Consider the following 20,563-nt stretch of genomic DNA (forward strand, 5'->3'; position numbering starts at 1 on the left):
CCAACTTAAGAGCTCAAGAATGAAGAAAGTCTAAATATTTATTATGAAATCATTTTAAACTGAATGAAAATATAACACAATAATAGTAATTCCTAGAAAAGACATAATACAAAAAGTTACAGAGAAAATGTGAGTCCCAAATCCCAAGTTTTATTAAGTAAAACTGGAGAATATGGGTGCAGAAGGATAATGGAGTAAATACCCATCCAATTCCTTATTTGATATGAAGTCCAGAGATATTGGTTAACTAAATTGTAAAACATCCATTTACAGGATACTCATAGCCATAAAAATAATGAGGAAAGGCCGGGTGCAATGGCTCATGCCCACAATCTTAGCCCTTTGGGAGGCCAAGGCGGACAGATTGCCTGAGCTCAGGAGTTCGAGACCAGCCTGGGCAACACAGTAAAACCCTGTCTCTACTAAAATACAAAACATTAGCTGGGCAGGGTGATGTGCGCCTGTAGTCCCAGCTACTCGGAAGGCTGAGGCAGGAGAATTGCTTGAACCCGGAAAGCAGAGGTTGCAGTGAGCCGAGATCACGCCACTGCACTCCAGCATGGGCGACAGAGTGAAACTCCATCTCCAAAAAATAAACAATAGTAAAAAACAAATAATGAGGATGCTCTTTATGCTGTTACAAAATATCTATAAAATAATTTATTCTAAAAGGGAAAGCACAATGCAAAAATGTGTCTAGCATGCTACAATTTGTACAACAAAAGAGAAAAAACATATTATTCAAGAGAAATTGGTAACCGTGGTTGCTTGGGGAAGTGTTACTGGGTGTCTGGGAAATAGAGGTAAGAAAAACACTTCATTGCAAATAATACTTTGTCCTTTGTTCTTCTGTAAATGAACCACGTAAATGTTACTTATTTTTAAAAATTAACATTTAATTTTTTTTTTTTTTTTTTTTTGAGATGGAGTCTCACTCTGTCACCCAGGCTGGAGTGCAGGGGCATGATCTCAGCTCACTGCAAGCTCTGGGTTCATGCCATTCTCCTGCCTCAGCCTCCTGAGTAGCTGGGACTACAGGTGCCCGCCACCACACCTGGCTAATTTTGTGTGTGTGTGTGTGTGTGTTTTGTTTTGTTTTTTTGTATTTTTAGTACAGATGGGGTTTCACCGTGTTAGCCAGGATGGTCTCAATCTCCTGACCTTATGATCCACCCGCCTTGGCCTCCCAAAGTGCTGGGATTACAGGCTTGAGCCACCGCGACAGCCTAAATGTATTGTTTTTAAGAATCAAGTAAAGCTGGGTACGGTGGCTCACGCCTGTAATCCCAGCACTTTGGGAGGCCGTGGCAGGCAGATCACAACGTCAAGAGATCGAGACCATCCTGGCTAACATGGTGAAACCCCATCTCTATTAAAAATACAAAAATTAGCCGGGTGTCGTGGTGGGTGCCTGTCGTCCCAGCTACTCGGGAGGCTGAGGTAGAAGAATCGTTTGAACCCAGGAGGCAGAGGTTGCCGTGAGCCGAGATTGCGCCACTGCACTCTAGCCTGGCAACAGAGCAAGACTCTGTCTAAAAAAACATAAAAAAAAAAAAAAAAAAAAAAAAATCAAGTAAATATTCATCAGTGACTTCAGCACACATGTAAATCTAGCTTATGACAAAGACATTACAAAATTTAAAAATTCAATAAATGATCCTGAAGCAACTGGTTTTCTATTTGGAAAAAAAAGACAATGTTTAGTCCTCATTTCACAACCTGATGATAATAAATTACAGACTGATTAAAGAGTTATAAAAATTAACTATAAAAATATTAGAACAAAATGAATTTTAGAGCAATCTAATACATTTAACTTCATAAAAACAGACATATCGTCTAAAATTAAAAGATACACCAAAAGCTGGGAACAATGCTTTTCACAAATATAAGAAATTAATATTTTTTAAAGAGCCAATAAAATTGAAAAACAAGACAAACTTGACAAAAACCTAAGTCTTCAGTGGTATAAAAATGGGCAAAGGAAATAAACAGAAAATGAAAATGGTTAAGAAACATATAAGGACATGTGAAACTCACTAATCATCAAAGTAATCCAAATTAAAGAGAGACTTTCTGCTGCCTATCAGATGAGCGAAGTTCCAGGTGACCAGGACACTCATAACCACAGATGAATGTATAAATTAGCACAGACTTTCTGGAAAACATTATGGGATATGTACCAACAGCTTTAAACATGTTCCAACTTTTGACTCCGTAATTCTAATTTTATGTAAAATGTCTCCCCTGGAATTTAATGCAACTTTATAATAGGAAAAGAAACTGAAATAATCAAATATTTAATAGAGAAATGTTAAATTCTGATATATTCATATAAAAAATATTGTGCCAATGTTAAAATTGTATTAAAATATTTAATGACCTGAAAAATGTTCAAGATACACTATAAGTGAAAAAAGCAGAATAAATACCATCATATGCTATCACAATTTGAGGATGATAACTGTACAAAACATACAGATTTTAAATACTGAAAGGAAATGTAACAAAATCTTAGCAATAATTTTCTCTATAATTATTTAAATTTATTATTTTTAGTTTTCTGTATAAAGTTTCTATAATAAATATGTGGGAGGAGATGCCATATTTTAAATAAAGAAATAATATAACTATAAAAATGTTTCCTGGCCAGGCACAGTGGCTCACATCTTTGGGAGGCTGAGGCAGGCAGATCGCTTGAACCTAGGCATTCAAGACCAGCCTGGACAACATGGCAAAATCTCATGTCTACAAAAAAAGTGCAAAAATGAGCTGGGTGTGGTGGCATGCACTTGTAGTTCCAGCTACTTGGGAGGATGAGGTGGGAGGATATACTGAGGCTGGCAGGTCAAGGCTGCAGTGAGCCGTGATCAAGCCACTGCATCCAGCCCGGGCAACAGAGCGAGACCCCGTCTCTCAAATAAACAAATACATTTTTTCCTGGCATCAACATGCTCAGGATCTCCACTGAGAAAAGTTAAATGCTGCAGTAAGAAGCAATTCATAAACAACACCTTGATGATGCATTAGTATGCCTTCCATCTTTCTTATCCACCTTTGGTTCAGAACCTCATACAGTCATACAGGCAAACCATGTGTAGAACAGATACTTCACTGGGACAACTCCAGCGGGCCAGCCAGCAAGAGCACTACCTCTCAACATAATGAATAACCATGTGCAGACACCATAACAAACTACAGACAACTCAGCTGTAATGGTGTTTCCATGATACACTTGCCTGTTCAGAAAGTCTTCAATCAAGACCACCTACTTATGGCCCACACACCACAGGTGAAAGCACCTGCTGAAATAATCTACGAAGCGACAACTCTAGTATGAAGAGCCGAATCCCATGCCCAGGCTCCTAAGTGTCCCTCCCCATCCCCTGCTTGTTTTCTCTGGCAGGATGTTTTACAGTATGTTCATTTCCAACCCAACTAATAAAGGAGCTCTTTAAAGTTTAGAAAACTACTGCTTATTGGGTTCCTGGGTCCAGCATGTGCGCAATACATACATAAGCAAAGAACACGTGTACAGTACCTTCCCAAAGCTGCGTCGGCTTGGCAGAATTTTCCCCACTCATTAAAACAACAAAAGATGCAGCTGCTCGAACTGTAGCCTGCCATGTTGACATGGCAACGGGTGGCTCCTGGCACGGAAAAAGGGCCCTGTTGTTTATGGGAGACCCCACAGTATAAACACACGGCCTGCAGAGGACAGACAAAGAGACAAAGGGAGAGCCTTTAAAACGGGCTGTCGCTTTCCTCACCGCCGTGGGAGTGCAGGTTAAGCTGAGCTTTCAAAGAAAACATCGGAAACTCTGGAGTTGGCTGGTTTCAGAGCATTTTGAACTGAAGCTGCCAAGGGCTGTGGCTGTGTGAATAGCCGAGTGGTTATTTCTCTCAAATGAATTACTTACATATGTAGAAAGAGTTGGTTTTTTTAAGGAGAAAAATATTTTTTGGATAAAGTTTTAAATACTAGTCGGCCAAGTTATAATTTATATTACCCTTGCCCCCTCCCCTCAGGCCCTGGTGCCTTCAAAAGAAAAGTTTTAGAGACATTCTTACAAACCTTTTGGAAAGCATTCTGGAAAAGAAAATATGTTTGGAGATCACTGAGATATTAATGCTTGGAAAAACAAGCTGGTGGTCTCAAATCCAGGGCTAGCAAGCAGATACCCCCAATCTCGGAAACCAGCATCTCAAATGGAGCCCTTGTGGGAATCCTTGTGTGGAGGCCAAGAACAGGGGCTGGCACAGGAACAGGACTGTGGGTCACAACCACCAGGCTTGTGATGGGAAAGCCAAGGGTGCAGCGTCGTTACCAAAGTCACCGTGTGCAAAACCAACCACACGGCGTTAGGACTCGTTCTGCTGCGATTAGAAAGCACAGCCCCGGCCGGGCGCGGGGGCTCAAGCCTGTAATCCCAGCACTTTGGGAGTCCGAGACGGGCGGATCACGAGGTCAGGAGATCGAGACCTAACACGGTGAAACCCCGTCTCTACTAAAAATACAAAAAACTAGCCGGGCGAGGTGGCGGGCGCCTGTAGTCCCAGCTACTCGGGAGGCTGAGGCAGGAGAATGGCATAAACCCGGGAGGCGGAGCTTGCAGTGAGCTGAGATCCGGCCACAGCACTCCAGCCCGGGCAACAGAGCGAGACTCCGTCTCAAAAAAAAAAAAAAAAAAGCAAGCACAGCCCCACCCAAACCAAGAAAGATTCGTCCCATGATAAAGTCATGGTTGATAAAGATGGAAAAGATTCTCAAGATCAAAGGGTCCACTCTTGACACCAGAGTAAAAGGTACAAGACTGACCCCTCAGAAAAAAACTCAGGCAAATGTTTCTACTTTCTGTTTTTCAGTTATGACAAATATGTAGTTTTGGTCAGCTTGACTTATAAAGTAAATGAACAGAACAAAGCACTACTTCTTTTGGATAAACTGGTTTTCCTTTCTCATTAACATCATTATAACTGAGCATTTACTGTGTTCACAGAACATGTGAGAAAACACAGAAAGATAGTTCGACTCCATCAGTCAGGGTCTAGTATGGAAAACAGAAACCAGTCTAGGTCTTAACAAACAGGTCATTTAATTTTGGGAATGAGTTTAAATGATAGAAGAGCTGAGAAACCAACCAGAGGACAGTAAGACAATCCAGGGATTAGCCACAGCAGTAATCAGCTGCGACTCCTCAGACTGCTGGAGCTGGGTGCTACTGGGTTACGAGGCAGGAGTCACCTGGCAGAAGCCAGAGTCACAGCGGGGACTGTCCAGCGGGAGCTGGGACCACAGGAGACTCAGCCACACTGGAGCTGCCAAAGGAAAACAGGCGGAGGAGAAATATGTTACCTCTAGTCAGCTCCTGCTTTCAACTCTTCCACCAGTGGCCCCCATGGGCCAAACCTAGGAAGCTAGAAGACAAGAGAGCCTAGGAAATGAAGTTCCTTGTCACTTAGAGAGGATCACAATAAGGGCAGAAAATGGATCTCAGCGCAAACAGGCAGTCGCCATACGCTTATCCTACAAGTATACATGCCATGATAATGGGAAGGTTTGACATGGGGCAGGGGAAGATCAGAAAGTCGAAACACCTTTGTACCGCCTGGGTTGCCAACTTACGAAATGACTGTGGGGAAGCTCCTCGCTTCCTGAGGCACGGGTGAAATGGGTATGGGGCTGCTGAGGCGGGGAGCAGGTCGTGGCTTCTACTGTCTGTTCTGTTCAGTAAGCACCTCACTTGCCGAGGGTAACGCTGTGTCGTGGGGCTTTCCCTGCCTGCACAGGGAAGAAATCCTCCCCAAAAGACTGGCTTGCCAAGATGTTGGTCTCCTCTCTATAAGGCTGGCTTGCAGGCCATGCTAGCATATTATTACGCATTCCACTTGTGCCCTTAGTATGTGGCCCCCAAGGCTGCCTCCATCAGCCTCCACACCACTTCCCCAAAGAAACAATCAGATTTGAGATGAGGTCAAACCTTAGAAATACTGCAGGACTCAGTAAGTGATGGCTGAAGAAGAGGGAGAAGGAAAGGAAGACTTCTGTGAAGTAGCCAGCTGCCAAGCTGGCCTCCAATAACGCCTTCCTCCTAATATTTCCATCCTTCCATACTGTACCAGGTCTGTGTGCTCAAGTGCTCAAACAGACCTGTGTGGAGCAAACAGGCAGTTGCAGTACACTTATGCTACAAGTATGCAGGCCGTGATATGCAAAGGTTTGACCTGGGACAGGGAAAGGACCAACAGGATACAGCAGAGGTGATGGCAAGTCACTTCAGAGACTATTTTAAAATCTGTGGTTTTCATCTTAGACTATCCTTTCTCGCTCTCTCCCCCATCGTTTACTCTGGGTCATGAGTGTCACGAAGTCACCCAGGCAGCCTAGGGAGGCACCCACATGGTAAGAAACAGAGACCTTTGGTCAATAGTCAGTGGGGAACCAAGGCCTGCAATAGCCATGAGAGTGAGTTTGGAAGAGGATTTTCTAGTTCCTGGCACACCTTGAGACACCCGCAGCCCCGGCCAACAACTGGACGGTAACCTTGCAAGATATCCTGAGCAAGAGACACCGGCTAAGTTGCTCCTAGGTTCCCGAGCCTTAGGAACTGTGAGAGATAATAAATGTCTGTTCTTTTAAACTGCTAAGTGTGGGGGTAATTTGTTATGCAGCCATAGTTAACACAGACTTTTCTGAGGTTTCTGGCTCAAGTGATAAGATGGATGGTAAAGCTACTGAACAAGAAAGGAAGATCAGGATGGGTCCAGGGAGAAAGGCGGAGGGTATGCACCTGTTTAATTTGCTTATAAAGGGCTTTACATGAGCACATGACAGAGGACACTTTGATGGACACAGAAAGGATGTTTACCTAATCCCAAACAGTCTGCTGTCCATGAATGGGTTCAAATGTCTGAAATCAGACCTGCCTCAGAAAATGTGAGAATGATGATTTGATGAAGTATGAAGCCTAGATATTGTAGGCATATTTGAGTCAGTTGATGCGGTGGGGGTGGCGGGGGGAGGCTTCCACTGACTGGATTAAAATCCACCATGTTGTCACCATCCTTTCCTTCCCAGTTCAGTATCATGCCCTCTTTAGCGATCTAGTTCTAGACATTTTGTTATAGAATTTTGTCCTGATCCCTTCTGTCATGCTCTTGAAAGCTCCTTCTGCCATTGTGTATCTGGGCACCTGACCTCTCCCATCATCTCCCATCAGGGGTGTTAGTTACCTGGCCAGGCCCCCAGCAAGCTCTCACCTCCACCCTCCCCAGTGTCCTCACAATTCTCTATTCCCACTCTCCTCTTTCCATGGTTGGGTTATCTTTTCTGCTAAAGTCTAACATTTTTTTTCTAGCTTCCACTTGGTATCCATAGCTATAACTCTCAACATGTAGATCAAGTTAGCAATCTAAAAGCCGCACCCCATGGATATACCCATGTCTGATACGAGACTCGATCACGTTCTCATTGAAATCCTTTCATAAGCAGGAAAACAATCACATAAGAGGGCGGTCTTAGGGTAGGCACACCTTGAAAATGTAAATTCTCTTTGTGCTCCCAGCCTGTTCTTTTCTTGACCTTTTTCTCTTTATCAGCAGCAGGCTCACTCCTCCCTTCCCAACATGCCCAAATCAAGTCCTAGGGAGTTAAGAGTCTTTATAACCAATGGCTTTTTGCTCTTTTACAAGCTGATGTCCTATGCATGTCTGACATCACAATGCAAACCTGAAATCAATGTACAGTTGGGTAACTACATTTTAAGTGTGAAGGTTTTATCCTCTGAATAAAGCTCTACTGGTGGAATCTTGGTCATCTACCAGCAAATTTAGGATGGGTGAACATGGGGCCTTCCCAGAGTCATGAAATCATACCCACTACACAGTGACTCCAGACTAAAGATGGCCCCTATCACGCACACATTCAAATGAGAACTATATGGAGGGCAGAGTCCCTGCTTAGCCATCCATGCCTTTCCCTCCACAGAAGGCAGGAAAATCTATGTGTGTCTATAAAAATGAATGTGCAAACACAGAAATAAATGCAGCTGTGTTTGTCTGACATGCACAGCCTTGCGCCTTGGCCATGCTGCTAAAATACTCACAGGACAGACGTGCAGGTAGCCTGAAATTCTCCAACGCCTGTAACGTCACTATTTCTACGTCGAGTAATTCCCTCCAACATGCAAAGGAAAACTCTCTTACCAGGGTCCATCTCACATGCCCTGGGACACCCAACGGTATGGAAGACGCCTTGGGGAGACCAGATGAACTGCACAGGAGTTGTGGGAATGACAGGACAATGAAAATCAGAAGGAAGAGAAAAATAGGGGAAGACAGGGTGAGATACAGGTCCATAGCTTGCTGACATTAAAGAACTTCTAAATTGAGGAAGAACTTGTCAGAATAACGATTACTTCAGCTTCTGGCTAAATGTTTGTGCATCTGCAGAGAGGTCAAATGAGGAGGAGACACAGTAACTCTGCCTTTCAAGGTAAGAGTTCAGCTAAGACTAACGTGTTTACTCGTCTTCTTAAGGAGGAGCTATCCAACCAAACTTGTAAAGGAGTGCTTGAAATCATACATTTTCTTTTTCTTCCGTTGACTACTGTACGCATTTGTCTTTTCACAGCCAGGAGAAAAAGGGGGTTGTTTTTCGTTTAAAAATGTTTTAAGTTCCACTACAGTCCATCACATCACCTTTTTTCTGAGACCTGGTTACCACTGTTAGGTGACTGGGGAGAAGGCTGCCAGAAGTAGGTTGGAGGTAATGACCCCACGATGGCCCCATATGTGGCTTGATGAGGCCCTGACCTGATCTCTGGAGGGTGGGCCACAGATGCGACAGTTTAGGGGATCAGAATCTTTTATAAGTTTCCAAGAGTTACAAGGTCTTCAGGTCTCCTCCAATTCCTTTCCATCTGTTCTTTCTGCACTAATCTTTTTTACAACTCCATGTTCTCATTAAACCTAAATTACAGTCTCCATTATAGGTGAGCAACTCTCTTGCTTTCTTGTGCCACAGACAGCAAGAACTACTAAAAGTGTTTAGCAATGACTCACTCTCTTTCTCTCCTATACACACACAGGCACCTCTTCCTTATTACTATTCTACTTTTCTACTTCCTGGCACAATTACCAAAACCAGAATTCATCAATCATACTGAATACATGGCAGGTCCATGCAGAATGCTGCTTTGACTCAGAAAGATAGATTTTACATAAAGTCAAAACAGACAAGGCTGCAAATGGCTTTGAGTCAGAAATTCATCACTTCTTCACCAGAAATGTTTCGGGTGCAAAACAGGCAAGCTGCTTGTAAAGGCAAAGACAGTATTTCTCATCTGGAAGTGCTTGTGGGTATAGGATTGTGTACGTGGAAAAAGTCTGGAGAAGCTCTCATGGAATCTTCTCGTTCCACAGACGAGGAAATGAAGAGATGTCAGGTGACTTGGCTGAAGTCACACAGCTAGTTACCACACAGCTCTCACTAGTACTGGGTCTCTTGGCTTTCCCCATCCACGTTCTTTTGAACACAGGATGCTCTTGGTAATGTGGGGCACTGTGATTTGTTATCGTCTGTAGATGCTTTGTTCCTTATTTCTTGTTTGGTTGGTTATGTTGGTTACTTGTTGAGACTGAGACAGTCCATCCTCGTCTTTTCTTCCATGGTGACTCGACTGGGATTCTGGGAAATAGAGGTACGCACAGCCTGGGCAGCAAAGGGAGAAAGCAGCTAAAACGCGACCCTTCCAAGCATTTTCACTCACGATTCTGACTCTGCAGTCATACAATATCATAGAATTAACGTGTATTCCATTTTAGTTCTCGTAAATGTTGCATTGGTTTCTTGAAGAAAATAAGAAAAAAAAAAAAAACGGTACTAATTGTGAAAATGTTCCTCGTAGACCTGAAATCTCTCCCAAAACATCTTCTGCTCATTCTTTTAATTTTAAAACTTTCCTTTAGAGTGAGATATAAAATAATGAAACTAATTCGGTGGGGGGAGGGAGGAGGAAGAACATGTTTTAACATCTGGTTTTGATACTCCAAACTAAAAATACTCCCAAAGTCTACATCCTCCCTGGCCCAATAGCTGAGCAAGAAATATAACAGAAAAAAGGTAGTTCTCTTTAGTATTTTGCTAACTTCATCCCAGTCTTGTCTAAAACAAACAAACAAAAAAATCACAGTGCTTTACAAAAATTTAAATTTTAATATTACTTTATCTTACAATGTATTTTCCCAGTTAGCTTTCTTACCTTTAACAAAAATCCAAATAGCCATAGTTTTTCTAATAAATTTCCTATATATAACTGAATTTTCCTCCATTCAACCCAAATTCAGTGATGTCATCAGCTTAAGCTCAGACCTCCTAAACCACTTGGCTGCTTGCACAACTATTATAATGATTCTAACGAAAAAGAGAATGGGTTATTAAAGAGAATGCTTCAGTTTGTTTTGTTTTGTTTTGTTTTTTTGAGACGGAGTCTCGCTCTGTCGCCCGGGCTGGAGTGCAGTGGCCGGATCTCAGCTCACTGCAAGCTCCGCCTCCCGGGTTCACGCCATTCTCCTGCCTCAGCCTCTCGAGTAGCTGGGACTACAGGCGCCGCCACCTCGCCCGGCTAGTTTTTTGTATTTTACTGCAGATGGGGTTTCACCGCATTAGCCAGGATGGTCTCGATTTCCCGACCTCGTGATCCGCCCACCTCGGCCTCCCAAAGTGCTGGGATTACAGGCTTGAGCCACCGCGCCCGGCCAATGCTTCGGTTTTAAATCACATTTTCTTCAGAGAAATGGAAAAAATGTTAAAAATACAAGGAAAATGAAGAAAACACATCAACTTTGAATAAAGGTTTCCATTTTAAAAGTTTATTTCTTAGGGATACTGAAGATCTAGAATTAAAAACATATGAAGTCCCATTGCTTTATTGAAGCTTAGCAAGAACACCTTTACACAAGTCTTGACCCTGTCTTTGTTTTCATCAAAATATTTTTACAGGGCACACACAGCCACATACCACGGAAAAGCAAACATCTTTCCAAGAAGCAGTTGTATCTGATTGTTATACATGTGTTCCTTCCATCAGTCATTTTCAGCGTCACCTACAATCCAGTATCTGAATGATGGAGGCAAGAAGCATTGAGGTTCAACAACTGCACAACCTCCGAATGGCTAAACTAAGGCAGGAAAATTGAGTTTTCTATTTCCAGATATTTCATATTAGAAGTAAAATAATAATAAAGATAAAATTATTGATAATCATTCAGAAGAAATACTCCTTTAGAGCTTCAAATATATTTTCTTCTCCAGAGATCCGTGCCACATGGTAAAGTGGGAAAACAGCTCTTACAAAAGAGATTTCAGGGTAGAAACCTCCAAATTTGAAGTTATCTTTTTAATAATTTTTTTTTCAAGACAGGGTCTCACTCTGTCACCCAGGCTGGAGTGCAGTGGCACAAACATGACTCACTGCAGCCTCCACCTCCCTGGGCTCAAGTAATACTCCCACCTCAGCCTCCCGAGTAGCTGTAACTTATTATTATTATTTTTTTTTTGTAGAGAAGGGGTTTCGCCATGTTGCCCAGGCTGGTCTTGAACTCCTCGACTCAAGCCATCCTCCTGCCTCTCTCTTCCAAAGTGCTAGAATTACAGGCATAAGCTACCACATCTGGCATAAATTTTTATATTAAAACAGTTTTAGATTTTAAAAACTGGAACAGCAAGGCTGGGTGCAGTGGCTCATGCCTGTGATCCTAGCACTTTGGGAGGCTGAGGTGGAAGGAATGCTTGGGCCCGGGAGTTCGAGACCAGCCTGGGCAACACAGCAAAACCCTGTCTCTACAAAAAATACAAAAATTAGCTGGGCGTGGTGCTGCACACCTGTAGTCCCAGCTACTCGGGAGGCTGAGGTGGAAGGATCGTTTCAGCCCAGGAGGTTGAAGCTACAAATACATTTTCTTCTCCAGAGAACCTGCCACATGATAAAGTGAGAAAAGAGCTCTTACAAAAGAGACTTCAGGGTAGAAAGAACTTGATGAGCCAAGTTCATGCCACTGCTCTCCACCCTGGGTGACAGAGTGAGACACTGTCTTATAAAATAATAATAAAATTAAAGAATAAAAATCCAAAGATAATATGTAGAGTTTCCACATACTCCATACTCAGCTTTCCCTATTATTGGCATCTTGTATTAGTATGCTTGTAACAAGTAGTGAACCAATAGTGATACATTTACACACTTCATTCAGCTTTCTTTAGTTTTTCCTGAACATCTTTTTTCTGTTTCAGGATACTACATTACTTTTATTTTATTTATTTTATTTTTTGAGACACAGCCACACTCTGTCACCCAGGCTGTAGTGCAGTGGCACAAAGATGACTCACTGCAGCCTTGACCTCCTGGGCTCAAGTGATCCTCCCACCTCAGCTTCCCAAGTGGCTGGGACTACAAGTGCCCACCACCATGCCTGGCTAATTTTTTGTATTTTTAGTAAAGATGGGGTTACGCCATGTTAGCCAGGCTGGTCTCGAACTCCTGGCCTCAAGTGATCTACCCACCTCGGCCTCCCAAAGTGCCAGGAATACAGGTGTGAGCCACTGCACCCGGCCAGGACACCACATTGCTTTTAATCATCATGTCTCCTCCGGCTCCTCTTGACTGTGGCAGTTTCTCAGACTTTATGCTGACCTCATTCGTTTTGAGAAGAGCTGATCAGGTATTGTGTTTAATGTCCCTTGACTGGGATGTATCTGATGCTTTTCTCATGATTAGATTGGAGTTAAGAGCTTTTGCGAGGAAGACCACAAAGATAACATTTTCATCATATCATACCAGAGAATAAACTATCCCCATAAATTATCACTGTTGATATTGACCTTGATCATCTTGCTGAATTAGTATTGTCAGATTTCTCTAGTGTAAAGTTACTTTTTTCTCCCTTTCCATTCTGTTCTCTTTGGAAGGGAGTCACTCACTGTGTAGTCCACACTTAAGGAGTGAGGAGTTAGACCCCACCGCCTTGAGGACAGAACATGCCCACAACTAACTTGGAATTCTTTTGCACCACGGATTTGTCTATTCTTCCTCATTTATTTATTTATTCAATCATTTATTTACATCGGCTTGGACAAATGACTATTTCATACTCTGGGATGTCATTGGAAACCACTTGATGATTTTGTTGCTTTGCTCTGGGCATGAGGAGCTCTTTCGGATGGCCCCTTGTCCCTCTGGCATAGCCCCCATCGCTGTGGGCTGTTGCTCCTGCTGTTTGAGGGCTTCCTTACCTGCTGACATTACAAGATGCTCCAGGCTCATCTTGTATATTTCCTGCCCCTGTCCTGGACATTTCTCCAAGAAGTCCTAGTTCTCTTTATTGGAGAATGGTATCAGAAACTAAGATCTGGGTGCCAGGTGTGCTTACTTCTAAGACCCTCTCAGCTGACAAGCCAAGATATAGTGTGTGTGTGTGTGTGTGTGTGTGTGTGTGTGTATGCACACACACGTATATATACACATATATGTATATATACACACACGCATGTATACACACATATATGTGCATACGCGCACATGTATGTGTGTGCATGTGTGTGCGTGTGTGCATGTGCACGTGTGCGCATATGTGCGCATGCACATGTATGTGTGTGTTTGTGTGTTCATGTGTGTGCGTGTATGTGCATGTGTGTGTACATATATACATATATACACATACGTATATGCACGTGTACATGTACACACACACTAACCCTTTGAAACACACATCTGTAATTATTTCCATATGCAACCATCCATATCTATATTAAGCTATTTCACTTTGATACTCATAAGTTTTATTCTCAGCTGGGACACAGGGCAGGTGGGAAATGGGGAAGCCACTAATTAAGCTATTTCACTTTGATACTCATAAGTTTTATTCTCAGCTGGGATACAGGGCAGGTGGGAAATGGGGAAGCCACTAATGGAACTTAAAAGAAAAGGTACCAATTTACAGAAAAGGCACCAATTTTCTTATATTTCTGTCTAATCTAAAAACAGAAATTTATTGAAAGTTAATATAATAAATTTATGTTTTAAATATACTTTAAAACTTTGCACACAGTAAGTGACATGTGAAGATCAAATTCAAAAAGTCATTCTCTCTCTCACTTGAGATACAGATTTATCTAGAAGCTTCCAGTCATTTATTTTCTTACCTGTAAAATGAGAATAAAGAGCTTCTCATCCCAGCCTGAGAACTTATAGTGGGTATAAGTGATAATACTCTGCCATTCAGGAACAAATATGTAGAAACTATTTTAGTTTTAATAAATGTAGACTCTGTCCCCTGGAGGAATAAGCTCTAGCTAATTATGTTTTTCAGGCAACTGTAAAATGTTACATTTTCACACAATTATATTCATAAAGTATTGTGATCTTGACAATTACTATTCATTTATATCACTAAGAAGTTATTTCTGTCTAGCAAACTGGCATTCCTTACTCATTTTAAAGTCCTTAACATATCCAAACAACTACCAGTACATCCTGAGATTTATTCTGCAGCACAAGGGAGCATTGAGAGACACCTGGTGCTCCTTCACAACTGACTGTATGTAGAATTCCCCACCCCAGAAAAAGGGGAAAAAAAGAGAAAACATCTCTTCAGGATTTGTTTTTTAAAATAACTTTTCTTATCCTCAGAAGACTGCACAAATGGCATTAATATACTAAGGCATATTCCCAAACTTCCAAGGATACAGTTTAAACATCTGCTGTGATCATATGGTTTATTGAATTATCAGAAAATGAGATATCAAGAGTAAAATTACCCTTTGAAGGAGCAAAATGTGCCCAAGGACCTCTTTAATTTCTTTACAGAAACTATCATTCATCCATAAGTACTCAACACTTTTACATGTCATTTAATTCACCAGTCTAATCTCTTTCTTTGCAGCGAGCACTCAGGAGAAAGTCATGTTTGAGGCCACAAATTCTTCTTCCAAATTCTGTCAATAGCTCCTTCTTCCTCATTATTCTAGTTCAAAAATGAAATATCTAGGGTATAAAAACTGCAATCTCCTAGGTAAATACTCAGATAGCATATTGTTAAATCGTATTGAAATTCCCATCTTTAATAATTTCAGAAAGTGTGAAGATACAAGAAGAACACCTGTTTCATTCTTTCACAGTCTCCAAAAAATATCTAATAAGTTATCCTATAAATAAATCACTATGCTGATGTAACTTTGCACCAACCCTGCAGTTTCCCAATGGCTGCCTCAGACTCTAACAGAAATAAGACAGGAACTGAACTCATTCTGAGCAGGGTGGGAGACCGGAACAGGAGGTAAGATTAGAGGAAAGGAATGAATAATTAGAGCTCAAAGTCAAAGTGAGGCTTTAAAAAACTGTATCTGCAAGGTGTTTGGGGGATGAATTGAGGGAGACATGTAAGCAGTTGCTGAAGACCACCGCTTCAACTAAGGAAATCCAACGCTATAAAAGAAGGCTCTCAAACCCAGCTAACAGAGCTCAACGTTCCTCCATCCAAGCTCTGCAATAATTACCATATTGAATGCAGTACTTTAGCACAAATAGGTAAAATACGGAGGAATCAATAAAGTTTGATTTTAAAATTCTCAAATTTAAAAATATCTGAACAATTGTTGGAGGAAGGGCTGCCTTAATGTACCCCTAGAAAACGATGCCTCATCAACTCCTTCTCCCCGAACTAAAACCCAGGGGTCTTTCTGGAACCAAACACCAAGAATCATGGCCAAAGAAGCCAGTGTGCAGTCTCAGAGGACTGTTATGCTCCTCAGAAACAGGTCTTTTGTATGCTCTGAGGGGGGGGTGTCTCATTACGTGAAAACTGACAAAAGTCAGGGAGGCATAGCTGCCAACAGACAGGTACGGTAAGAAACGCACAAAGCAGAGCTGGCTTTATTTGAAAGCACTTTGCCAGGCTTCACACCAACCCAACCTCATGGCAGTCTGGTCTCTCAAGGGACTATGAAGGAACGCTAAGCAAGTATTCACTTGGAGACGTATCACTCCCATCTACAGCACTCCAAGTCACTGGCAGAGATCTCAATGGAGAGCAAGGCTCAGGATTTCAGCATTAAGCTTGCCTTTCAATCTCTTAACTCAGAAATAGGAGGGCTTAATAATCTTTTCATCCTGACTTAAGGGAGCGAATCCCATTAAGTGTTTAGCACGCCTGGGAATTTACCTGCTTCACTGTAGGTCCAAGGATTTGAGGCTACTTGGGTCATGTCACAGAAGACACAGGAGCATCTCTGCAGAACCGGTCTCATGTTTGAAAGCATCCCTGCAGCGTACAAGATTAACAGGCACGGGGCTTTGAAGCGCTCGGATAACCTACCTGCCACTCTGGTCTGAGGTCCACGTAACTGATCGCCCTTCGGGTTTAGTTTTGTACCATATCCTGACAGCATGAGGAAAGTCAGTAGCTGTCTGAGCCCCTGTCTTCCTGATCTGTAAGCTCCAAGTGTCAGTGTCAAAGAGGAGTTCCCCACAGCCAGGAGCCTGGCTGCAGCGAGCATAATAGTCTAATTGCTCCCTCCAACGATTTGCAGGCAAAGTCACAAGTTCACGTACAATCTGATTCCTGAGCTCCTCAGAAACAACCGTGAGCTCGGGAGACCTTGTAAATTTTTCCATACCTGGCACAGCAGCAACATCCACCTCCTCGACTTTTAACACAGATAAATCACAGCAGTCCAACACTAGCAAAAAATCCTCACTCCCATGATTCCCTGTGTCACAGCAGTACTTTGAGCTAGAAATCCCAGAAGCATGTTCCTGGTTGTCATGGTTACCATCTTTATCAGAAGTATCTTTTTCACCTTTACTACAAATTGCAAAATCATTATATTCCATTTCAGATGAGAAGGTCCTTGCATTTGTCACAGGAACATGGCAGGGCTCAGGCATCCCAAATTTGCAGGCTTTGTTTGACTCGGATTGGCAGGCTTCCTCGATAGAGCTATTCTGTTTCTTGAATCTGTTTCCATCCTCAAGGAAAAGCACTATGGTCCCCTCAATGACTTGACTTTCAAAATCCACATCCAAATCCAGTACATAGTGCTTCACAAGTATGTGGCTGGTGTTGGCCATGAGAGGCAGGTCATCTCTGGCAGGGTCCAGCTGTATGTCCATGATGTGGTTTACTGTTTGAGAGATTTGTTAAAATCTCAGATGGGGTTTCCTATCTGCCTTAATCTTCCAGAATCATAAATAGCTGCTTATCAAAAAACAACTGATGTCACAGATTACGGTTCCACAACTTTCAGTCTCCTGGCAAAAAAGGAAAGCACAATTAGATAAAATTCCAAATAAGACCTAAGTGCTCCCGCAACTGCTGCTCCTGCAAGTTGACCACCATCCTTAAATAATCCCCCAAGTGGTAGATGCTCATGGCTAGAAGGCTGACTAATCTTTTTTACTGACATGAAAGAAAGCTGCATTATGGGTTTCTAAAAATATTTCAATTACCAAGTGGATGGCATGGGCCTCCACAAAGCCAGAAGAAGCATGCTCCAAGGGGAAATGTCCTTCTTTTAGAAAACAGCAATTGTTATGCAAAAGTGTAACCCAGCGGCACAGTGACGCTGGTCTTAAAAGACATTAAATGTCTCCCTTCTCGTTCTGTGCATCCAAAGATAAGTGATTGTTTTCCACTGGGATTCCAAGTAACAAGTGTGAATGAAGGCGAGATGGCCCCATACATATTATTCTTTGAGAGTAATAATTTAATACACACAATGTAACTCCGGGGATTAATGTACTTTTCACATTAGGACTGCTTTCATATCAGCACTTCCAGTAAATTACAGGAAAATGAGCCAATTTACCAGGAGTGCATTCTAAGTATTCCTTTGAGATTGTTCATGGAGATTTTTCAAATTTATAGTTAAATACTCAAGGTATATCATTACATCTTAATAGCTGAAAACCCATTAACATTCTGGATAATAGCCTTCTTGTGGCAAGCAAAAGGTCTTCTCACTCCAAAAAAAAAAGAAGCATGCAAATACCTATAAAAGGAAGGAGAGAAATTAAAATGTAGAAACAGATGTTACAATAAAATGCACAAGTTCTTCATAAAAGTTCTGAATCAAAATGTATTCTTATTGTGTACTAGCAATCTGGCTAAAAGAAAAATTATTTGAAATTATTTCAGTCCCTGTTGTGTACCTGATTTCTTTCAGCATATGCTCTTCTTTTTTTATTCTTTTACCAAAACCAAAAAAGAAATGGCAGGGGAACAGAAAGAAAAACTCTGACAGAGTAGATATATTTAAAATAATTTTTGTATTTCTAAATATCAGGAGGCATTCTTTCAACAACTACAAAACACCATTACTTGCTTGAATTTTCAAGTAAATCAAGCCCTCCCTTTGTATCCTAACTCCTCCTCACTTCCCTACCAGCTTTATCTGCATCTCTACTAGACCCTTTTCTTTTATTTCCTTTCCTTCTAGAATCTCACTCTTGGTTAATATCCCATTGATTTTCACTTTATACCTCTCCACAGACTATTTCCTCTTCAAAATCTCACCTAACCTTAAAACATCCTGCCTCCTGCAGCCTTGTACAATTCAGTTTCTATCTACTTTTCCAGTCATAAAGGCGACATTCCCTTGCATCCTTGTCCTCTAGCCAAAGGACCTACTCAAAACACTGCTCCCTGAAGAGGACTTGACTCTAGGCCTCTGTGCCTTTTGGACTAACCCATGTGCTAGACGTGGAGTGCTCCTGCTCCTGCCCTCCCACCTCCACCTGCCAAATCCTGTTCTTCCTCCATGTCCCGGTTTAAGTGCAACCACCTCCTGAAACCCTTCCCTGGTCCTTGCTCCTCCCCCACTGCACTGTATGTGGCACACTTTCAGTGCAATAGGAGTAGAGAGAAATCAAGGATGCAAAGAATAGTTTGAATTTACTTTATGGAGAAGCTGGTATTTCCCTTGGTCCTAGAAAAGTCAATGAGCACAGGGGATAAGCCAGAGTATTTTCTGTCCTGTCATTTTGAATAATAACCTTCAATAAAGCCATGGCTATTTCTATGTAATGAGAAACAGTCATCTTAAAACTTCATTCTGATGGTGGCTGTGGCTGCGAACATACAGTATTTTGTTGATTGGGCAACTTTTAAAAACCTTGTTTGATTAAAAGCCCTGAATACACACATGCTCCACCACACAGAAGGAAAACAGGCATCAGTTGAGACAAAGGTCAATTTAGTGGCTGTGGCTAAACTATCACGTTCAGAGAAAAACAGTTTAGCACTTTTAACATTATAGATACAATTATTTATTGTCCAACTCTAACAGATTCCTAAATTCACTTCTAAAAGTTTGTATAATTTAGGCATAAGACATATTCTACAGAACAGTTCTCACCACTTTCGTTCCTGGTGGCAGAGAATGAGGCTGCCCTAGAGCCCTACCCGCTCAAGCCTGTTAGCAGAACCACTGTCACGAAAAGCCACGGCTGGCTTTCCAGTGGGTAACCACGGCCGCCTCTAAACTCAGTGTACTACGCGGTATGTGTCTGAAGTGATGAAACGTTTGTCACCTGACTGACAATCCACTGGTTCTCTTTAGCGGATTCTTCCGCATACTCTCCATAGAAGCAGTTCTAACACCTTTAACTTTCCAATTTCATGCTTGTTGACTTATTCTCAGCTGAGGATTTGGCCCCCTGCTTTGCTGAGATAATTCTGAATCTCTGCAGCTCGACCATACCTCAAAGTATCATTAGCTCTTCATAAGTACTACCTTCTCTTGATTCAGAGGGAACAATATCCCTTCTCACCAAAGCTTGTTTAGTTTATTCTGCCCCACTGAATCCCAACGTCTGGGGTTTTGAGAGAGCCAAATAAATAGCTCATTCCTCTTCCATCCAGATTCTGAATGTAGCAAAAAATAAGATATGGCAAAGGCAGACCGAAATATCGCCATTACTACTGATGAAGGCTAAACTGGAGAACATGGCTTACTGTGAGAGCCAAAGGTAGCTGGAAACTGAATCCCAAAATTAGGTTTATCAACATGGTCACAGGCAATGCTGGATCAAGTTAAAGCTTCCAGGAGAGGTGGCCTCCCTCAGGTAAGATTTAAGGCCTGGAGGAAGACAGAATGGCTCTCTGTGGTCAGGATTGTTGCCCAAAAGCAAAAGGGAGGAGATGAGCAGAGCACATCCTGTTTCCTCTTCCCAAATTTATCAGACTAAGTCACTCCAGCTCCCTCAGGATAAAGGCACCGGGACCAGGAGTGTTACACTGACTGAACTCCCCCAGCAAGGAAGGAAACATGAGAAGTGGGGAAGAAGTGTTCTCTCAACACCATCGCCTTCCACTTACTTGAACCCTGTTTCATTTGACATTTTTCTCTTGCCAACATTTTATCCCCCTCAATGATTACACCCTGTTCTGAACATTCAAACATCCCTAGGATTGCAGGCTCAAGCAATCCTCCTTCCTCAGCCTCCCAAGCAGCTGGGACCATAGGTGCGTGCCACCACACTCATCTAACTTTGTTTGTTTGTTTGTT

The 20,563-nt window shown here is 42.1% G+C and overlaps 1 protein-coding gene across 2 annotated transcripts in view; it reads right to left on the reverse strand.

Annotated features, from left to right (window-relative positions):
* The window catches only part of LOC105501523 (chromosome unknown open reading frame, human C9orf3), a 355,937-nt gene that overhangs the window by 311,360 nt on the left and 24,014 nt on the right, over positions 1–20,563 (reverse strand). For both annotated transcript variants that reach the window (XM_011927517.1, XM_011927518.1), the window contains exons 2-3: positions 16,372–17,306; positions 3,542–3,708 (exon numbers count right to left, since the gene is read on the reverse strand). In XM_011927517.1, coding sequence (XP_011782907.1) covers positions 3,542–3,708; positions 16,372–17,168 — 964 coding nt within the window. In that variant the 5' untranslated portion in view covers positions 17,169–17,306. The remainder of the gene's footprint in view (positions 1–3,541; positions 3,709–16,371; positions 17,307–20,563) is intronic.

The sequence above is a fragment of the Colobus angolensis genome, unplaced genomic scaffold, assembly GCF_000951035.1.
Source record: "Colobus angolensis palliatus isolate OR3802 unplaced genomic scaffold, Cang.pa_1.0 Scaffold72, whole genome shotgun sequence".
Taxonomy (NCBI): domain Eukaryota; kingdom Metazoa; phylum Chordata; class Mammalia; order Primates; family Cercopithecidae; genus Colobus; species Colobus angolensis.